The 7,980-nt window shown below is 51.6% G+C and overlaps 1 protein-coding gene across 1 annotated transcript; it reads right to left on the bottom strand.

Moving 5' to 3' along the window:
• Positions 1-1,783: 1,783 nt before the first annotated feature.
• Positions 1,784-5,902, bottom strand: LYPD3 (LY6/PLAUR domain containing 3). The gene is made up of 5 exons (XM_016147665.2): positions 5,668-5,902; positions 4,960-5,091; positions 4,161-4,331; positions 3,661-3,822; positions 1,784-2,879 (listed from the first exon to the last, which is right to left on the bottom strand). The coding sequence occupies exons 1-5, from the start codon at positions 5,753-5,755 to the stop codon at positions 2,356-2,358; spliced, it is 1,077 nt and encodes a 358-aa protein (XP_016003151.2). The 5' UTR covers positions 5,756-5,902; the 3' UTR covers positions 1,784-2,355.
• Positions 5,903-7,980: the final 2,078 nt, after the last annotated feature.

A 7,980-nucleotide genomic window follows, 5' to 3' on the forward strand; every position in this document is an offset into this window, starting at 1 on the left:
AATATCCCCAAAAAGACATATTTCAGGTAGCAAAACACTGCTCCCCCCCACTGGTTAGTAGCTCGTGCTTGTCAAAGCAAAACAAAAACAAAAACAAAAAACAAAAACAACAACAACAAAAAACTGCCTTGGACAGCATGGAATAGGCAAGGAAAACTTTTTTAAAAATTTTTTTCATTTTTCAGTTACAGTTGCCAGTCAATATTATATTAGTTTCAGTGAAAGAAGACTTTATTCAAAGAAACTGCAATAGGGAGAGAGGGCAGCACTCAGCCTGAATGCATCTCAGCTGAAACCAAGGGTGGCTGGGTTTTTAAGAGCTGGGGTGAGAAGGAGGTCATCTGTTTGAAAGTAGCATTACTCAAAAGAAAAGGAAACTTTCTTCATGACAGGAGGTAGTTTTACAACTGGGAGAAAGGCACCCAATGCAGTTAGGCTCTCGCTCCACTAGGGAGACTAGAAGATTGAGGTGCTACCTCTTTTGATGTTTATGTTTCAAAAAGATGGTTCCTGGGCTCTTGAGAATGGTATTTCCTGGGCTGTAAAACTGGAGAGGCTTTTAAAGAAAACTACATACATCTCAAAAGAGCAGCAAAAGAATTTGGGAGGACACATTTTCTAAAGTAAACGCTCCAAGTTAAGGGAGGTCTGGGGCCTCTGTGATTAGGCCATCTGGACTCTGAAAGTGCCTGGTGAGAGGGAGGTCAGGGAGAGGCAGGAAGAAGCCTGTCTAAAGTTTAGTCAAGCTGAAGGAAAAGTTACAGCCATCTTGCCCTGTAAAGCCGGTCTGCCCGGGTTCAAACCTGGGCTCCACTGCTTACTGGGGCAAGTTTCTCAATCTCTCTGGGCCTTGTAAAAAGGAGATAATTAATACTTACCTCATAGGATGGTTGTGTAGGTTAAATATGTTAATGCAAGTACAGCACTTAAAACAGCACCCGGCACATAATAAATATATTACTTCCTGTGGGTTAAATTACATCACCCTTCTGCGCCTCAGTTTCTCCAATCATCCCATTTGAGAATTTATACGGAAAGTTAAATGACATGATGGATACAAAAATGCCCTTAGGACAGGCCAGATATCTGGTAAGACTTTTAAAAAATGACTAACGTTCCTGTAACTATAGTTACTACTACTGAGGTTATCAATTGTACTTCACTCATGCTTTTTCTCTATTTTGTTATTCTAACCATTATTTATTATCATTTTGTTATAACCTGAGACTCCCTATTAATAGTGATAGTGGCAATATTACTATTATTATCTCACTATTCCCTTTCATCAAGCAGCCTCAAAGCTTGCCAACCCGTCTCATTCCTAAGCCAGTCTTTTCCTCCTTGGGGCCTCTACGCTTTCCTACAATTGGAGGAGATGGAGATGGGACTCAGGCCCCAAGTCCCCAGTGGGAAGAAAAACTGACAAGCAGCACCTTCAAGCCCCTTGGACAAATGGGACACAGTGGTTGAACCCACTGAATGATTCTTAAGAAACCAGAGAGATGGCAAGGTGGGTGGTGCCTGGGGGTGGTGCACAACCCGTTAAACAAGGCTGCCGTTGCTCCCCAGCACTGCCGAAGACGCCATCCACCCTTAGGCACTGATTAATGGTTTCACCCATCTCCCCCTCCCCAGTGGGATCACCCACAAGCTGACTAGACTCCAGATGAAAGTACAAACCTGGACTTCCTCCAGCGCTGAGCCTCTAGGTCTCAGCTTCTCTGTGTCAAAGGTCTCAGCGTTCCCTCCCTAGCTCAGCTTCAAGAGGGTATTGCAAGAAATGAGGTGGAAATGACCTCTTCAAAACATTGTACAAAGTAATCCAACTTTTATTGAGGCATATACACGCTGGTAACTAACCACACAGAGGCTTAAGGCACAGTTCCTGCCCTCAAGGACCTCACAGTCTAGTAAGGAAGACAGATGTCAAAACGATTCCCACAAAGATGGGGGGTCAGGACCAGCAGCCATCAGAGGAAGGAACCATTATCCCGCTCTGCCCCCCATGTTCCAGGCTGGCTATGAGAAAGCGAACAGGAAGCTTATCATTGAATCCTCCATGATCCCTGTGACAGCTCTGACTCCTCTCTGTCCTGGGCATGAGGAGGAGACAAGGGAGTGACAAGATGAGGGGGGTACATCTGCTGCCCTCCAAAAGCTAGAACACCTTGGCAGGATATATACAACGGTAACTTTATTTCCCAAAGCTGCAAACCAGTGCAGCAGAAGCTGGGGAAACTGGGGGAGGTTGGAAGAATAGGCGCTGGGCCAGCCCAGTCCAGTGATGAGAAAGGGAAGAGAGGGTACCTAGGGCCAGGGGAGTAGGGCAAAAAGGAGGTTTCCGGGTGAAGAAGCTCATAGCAGGGTGCCAGCAACCACAGCCAACAGCAGAGCCGCCAGCCCAGCCGAGGGAGCTGCAGAGCCTTTATTATGAGCCCCGCCTTTCGTGGGGTACTGTCCCATATTACTACGGTCCTGGTGGCCAGCAGCACCTCCAGCCAAGCTAGATTCCTCTTTGTGGGAGGTCTCAGGTTCTACTTCCTTTGGAGGAGTCTGGCTGGTAGTGGCTGGAGTGGGTTTGGTGGTAGAGGTGGTAGAGGTGGTAGAGGTGGCAGAGGTGGCAGAAGTGTGCATCGTTGGGGCTGGAGTGGAAGTAGTGACACGGGTGGTTGCAGCCGGAGTGGTGGGCTGAGGAGCGGGCAGCAGCACAAGGGGTGGGAATTTTGAGGAGAAGTAGGTCTTGTTGCGGAGGTCGGAGTTACAGCGGGACCCTTTGCAGCAGGAGCCACTGAGAATGAACCCTGGGCCTGTCGCCGTGTCCCGGGTGCAGAACTCGTCCTGGACGCAGCCCCGGACAGGCAGGGAGACAGTCACATTAGCTGCAGGAGGGAGACACAGGTAGGTCAATGATTGGAGGGAGGGAGGGAGGCACAGCCAGAATGAAACCTAAGACGCAAGAACAACTAAAGGGCTCTGCACACACTAATCCATCAATCTCAACTCAGGCCCCACTTTGAGAAACGCTGTCCCAGTCTCTGTCCCACATGTCCCACTGTAGTTTGAGAGGAAATCTCAAACTATTTACATGTAAACTGAACTACATAAGTCCCACGATGCCTTAAAAGTTTCTACAGGAATACAACACCTCTCACATTTTCCGCATACTTCTTCCCACAAATCCACCCGTATTTGGTCAGAGTCAGGACTACATCTCCCATAACACACCTGGCAGGGGATGGCATTTGCACTTCACCTCGCACGGTTCCCTGAGACAGAGTTCAGGAGGCTGAACTACATCTCTCCTGCGTGGTCAGGAGGACACCCTAACCCCTTGAGTTTTAAGGAGTTTGAACAAGATTATCCACAATGCCAAGGGAGAAGCTTGAAGGTTTAAATACATTTCCCTTGCACATCCCTGCACGCCGCACTTGGGCAGGCCTCTATGGAAATGTATTTCCCCAAAAACCTCCAGGACAAAAGCATCTCCATCCCTACGGTATGTTAGGGACAGGGCTGCATTTCTCATGACGCTCCAAGACAAGGCTAGCACTTAGGTCTGGAGTTCCCAGGATGCGCTGGAAGGAGGGACCCCTTTGGGTGAAGGGATACCTAGAGCCCAGGAGGCCTCAGAAAGGCTACCACAACTCGGGGCTCGCTCACCTGCTGACAAGGTGACGTTGCCGTCGAAACAGCCCTTGTAGACTCGGTCACTGGCGTTGTAGCAGCTCACAACCGGCGGCGCGGTACCCTGGCACGCCTCGCGGCTCAGCCCCACGCAGCTGTAGCACTCAGCGCCGTTGGGCTCGTATGCACTCTCATTGCCTGCGAGAGGAGTGGGTTGAATGGGAAGGGTCGAGAAAGCTGGGAAAGCACAGACGGTCGGGGTCGCACCAGCCCACGTCTCCGCCCTTGGACGGATGCTAGTCGTGGGTAGCCCCGCCCACCATGTGGCCTCGCCCGCTGAACCCGCCCATGGCGTTCAATATTCAATGTCACAGGTGCCTGCAGCAATGAAGTCCCGCTGCTGCGTTTGTCCCCGCCCCCGAGCGTGGCCCCGCCCCTAGCACGTGCTGCCTTTTCCCGCGCGCCGTTGGTGTTCACTCCTAGAGGCTCAGCCCGGGTGGCTCTCGCCCCGGGCCTGGCGCTCCGCGTCCACCGACCTGCGGGACTGAGCGCTCGCGTGGACAGGTTGATCTTGGCGTTGCAGCGGTCCTGCGTGCATTGCTGCAGCTGGATGAAGGCCAGAAGCCCGTAAAGGTCCAGTCCGCGGTCATTCTTGCCGGGGAGTCCTGAACCGCAGCCGCGCACTGCCACGGAGAATTGCCCGTGGACTGTGGAAAGAGGAGGGAGGGAGCAGGGTCAGAGGAGGCGGGGCGCTCAAAAAGAGCCGATCCGCAGATGGAGGAGCGGAACCTCAAAAAGCTGAGTCTGAGGGATTGCTAGGCTACCAGACAGGGACAGAATCGAGGGGCAGAGCCATAAAGGGGCGGAACTGCAGGAAGCAACATCCGAGGGAGCTGAAAGACTGACAAAAAAGGCTCAGGATCGGCGGAGGGTGGAGCCTCCTGGGAGCGGGATTCCACTGCGGGAGGGTCAGAGAGTCAGGAGCCTCAGTTTAGGAAACCTACAAGAGCTCTACAGGGTCCCACTGATTAGGGGAGTCTGGCGGGAGGAGAGGGAGAGAAGATTCTAGCAGGGACAGAGGGGGGAGGGAGGTTTCAGCGGTGGAGCGGAAATGGATAGGGTGTGCCCTCGAAGGGGACGAGGGCCCAGATCCGGGCTTCACCCCACCCAGTTCACAACTCCCAGCCCTCCAGCCTTCTAAGCTCTAAAAGCGCCAGGGCTAGGCTGAAAGGGAGGGATGGGGCCAAGTTCAGGGCGGAACTACAAGGAGGCGGGGCTTGGCTGGAAGAGCCTGAAGGGGCAGTAGACACGCATGGACCGGGGGTCCTCACTCACTGGTCTCCACCGCTCCCACGGCCTCTGTGCAAACTTCCACGCCCAGCGCGCACTTTACCGTCTTCATCTTCTGCGGAGAGCACCCGTCATCTGCTTTCTGCACGCAGCTGTAGCACTCCAGGGCCTGAGCTCCTGGGGGTGCAGAGCCGAATTAGAATGAGCGACCCCTACTGAGACATCCCCCGTACCCCCAAAGGAGAAGGAGCCCTTCCCACGCCCTCGGTCCTCAGGAGGAGACAATCCTATTGCACATCTTTTCCAGGGTAGGAGTCAGGAGAACGTTCCCACAAATTTGGGGTCATGGGATACACTGTCCCTTTCCTTCAAGGCTCCTATGCCTGCAGTGGAAGCATCTTTCCCACAACGCCTTATGCCCAAGGTAAGGGATCCCTGCCATGGACGGGGCCGCGGCGCACTGTCCCAGTTTTTCACTCAGGGTGAGAGAAGTTTTCCCACAGTCAAGGAGGCAAAGTGAGGGATCTCTTTCCACAAGACCGCTCTGATGAGGGCTGGGGACTTCCTGACATTAGCCCTCTGCTCAGGGTGAAGAACTTTTCCCAGAGCCTCCCAGAGCAGCAATCCTTCCCACAATCCCCTCTGCCCAGGATGGGGGACCCTTCCCACAACCCTCTCTGTAGAGGGGGAGGGAACCCTCCTTCCTATAGCCCCCATTCTACCCCCTCCTCCCCCTCCCGGCAGCAGACCCACCTTCTCGAAGCAGCAGCATCTGCAGCAGCAGCAGCCAGCCCATAGTCCAGGTCACTGCCAGGGCACCTGCTTTCCCGGTGGAGTCCATGATTCGATCCTGCTCCTTCAGCGTCCCCCCTAGGTGTGCCGCCTTCCAACCCGGGCCCTCTTACCTGAACCCAGGATGAGTAACCTCCCCCCAGGCAACCCTGGCCTTGCCCAACCAGGCCAAATCAGCGTCCGCTGTGGGGCGGGAGACCCGCCCCTGGATGTGTCACCCACAGTTGCCAAGGAGAGAAATGGCGGGAGTCCAGGTACCCTGACAATTCTCAGGAGAAAGTCTGCGTTTAGAGGGGAGAGGGGAGAGTACTGAGGCTCACAGAGAGCTCTACTCCACACTGGGCACTCAGGAGAATAATGTGTGCCAGCTTTGGTCTGGGTGACCTGGACACTAAGACAGAGCCATGCCTGTCCTCACAGAGCTCACAGTCTGATGGGGGAGACAGATATTCATCAAATAATCATACAAATTGTTATTTACAACGAGGACAATAAAGGAAGAAGTGTAGGGAGCTACAAGGAGATATGGAATCTAGAGGTGGGGGCTGGTCAACAAGGCCTCCCAGAGGATGTAATTCGTGTATGATCTTAAAGACATGCAGGATTTAGCCCCGAAACAGGTCAGGGTGGGGACAGAGCACATTACAAAGTGGAGGGAGCAACACATGCACCTGGAACTCAGAGGGTCAGGGGAGAAGGGTAGAAACTGAGGCACAAGCACCAGGCAGAGGCCAGACCATTCAGGGCATTTTGGGCCCTGAGAAGGGATTTGAATTAATTCTGAGAAAGGTGGAGATATTTTGAGAGGGTTTCAATCAGCTGGGGACACAATCAGATTTGCTTTCTAATATGATCAATCTGGGAAATAACACAAATGCCCATCAAGAAGTGAATGGAAAAAAAGTGAATGGGAAAAGAGCTGTTAACTAATCCCATGGAATACTACACAGCAGTGAAAAAGAGCTAACAACTGGCCTCAGCAACATGGATGAATCTTAGAAACTTCATGTCAAGCTCAAGAAGGCTTAAACGAATAAAATATACCTTGTAACTCCATTTATATGAAGTTCCAGGACAAAACTAATCAGTGGTGACAGAAACCTCAGTAAGGGGTTATCTTTGGCCAGACATTGTCTCAAGGGAGCAATAGTGAGCAGCTCCCACTCTCTTCGACCAGGTGGTAGTTATGTGTGTGTACAAACATATAAATATTCACTAAGCTATATACTTATGCACTTCACTGAATGCATGTTATCCTTTTTTAAAAAGGGGGAAATGTGGCCTCTGTATAAGAAGTAAACACTATGAGGGAGGAGGCCAAGAATCCAGTGGGGGAGCTGGGCAGTCCTCCAGGTAAGAAAAAGAGAAGCAGCCCCTTGGGTCGGCCAGGCATTGACCTGGCACTCACAGCGAGGCCATGCATGGTGTTCTGTGACACACCAACACTGGACAACATCACACTCTGATCTGGATGGAGCAAGATACAATCAGGACCATGCATCGCCATGTCTGAACACAGAAACAAACAAGCACTGTGCAAACCAGAATATGACTAAGCATCCCTATACCTTGGCCAATATAAATTGACTGCTTATATTATATTAATTTATCACATTAAAGTTACAGCTTTAATCTTGCTTTGTTTCTCTCGGCTCATAGATAAGATTTATCTATGGCAGGAAAAATAGAGGCTGTGTCCGTAAAGTTATTACCTGTTCCCCAGACCCCATTGGGCTCCCCCATTCCCAACAATGACTAGCACCTGGGTCACCTAGGTGGAGTCACTTGGCGTCATGCTGGGAGAAAGTGAATGACTACTCATGAGGTCATTCAACATGCCCCCCCCCAACCCTGCCACCGTCCTGCCTCCTAGCCTTGGAATCCCAGCCTCCCCTATGATTTGCAGTGTTATCCTCTAAGTCTCACCTCTCTAAACTATTAATGTGTCTGTTTTATAATAAGGGAAGGAGTGACTTTCGTGACAGAGTGAGGCAGCAGGCAAAGTCTGGAATTTTCATCCTGCCTCTGATGTCCTCTTGCTGTGTGATTCTAAACAACTGTGTCTCCCTCTCTGAACTTCAACTGATTCTTTTGCCAAATGGGTCTGAAAACCCCTTTCTCCTGAAGGATGGAACAAGGCCAGGTGATAATACTATTATTGTGTGCTCAGAGGCAGGAGGCCCCGCAGGCTCCAGCTGCGTGGGAGAGTTTCAGGGAGGAACCCTAACAGGCTGGACCAGAAGAACTAGCATCCTGGGAGGGAATGGGACCCAG

This window comes from Rousettus aegyptiacus, unplaced genomic scaffold (genome assembly GCF_014176215.1).
Source record: "Rousettus aegyptiacus isolate mRouAeg1 unplaced genomic scaffold, mRouAeg1.p scaffold_m13_p_14, whole genome shotgun sequence".
Taxonomy (NCBI): Eukaryota; Metazoa; Chordata; class Mammalia; order Chiroptera; family Pteropodidae; genus Rousettus; species Rousettus aegyptiacus.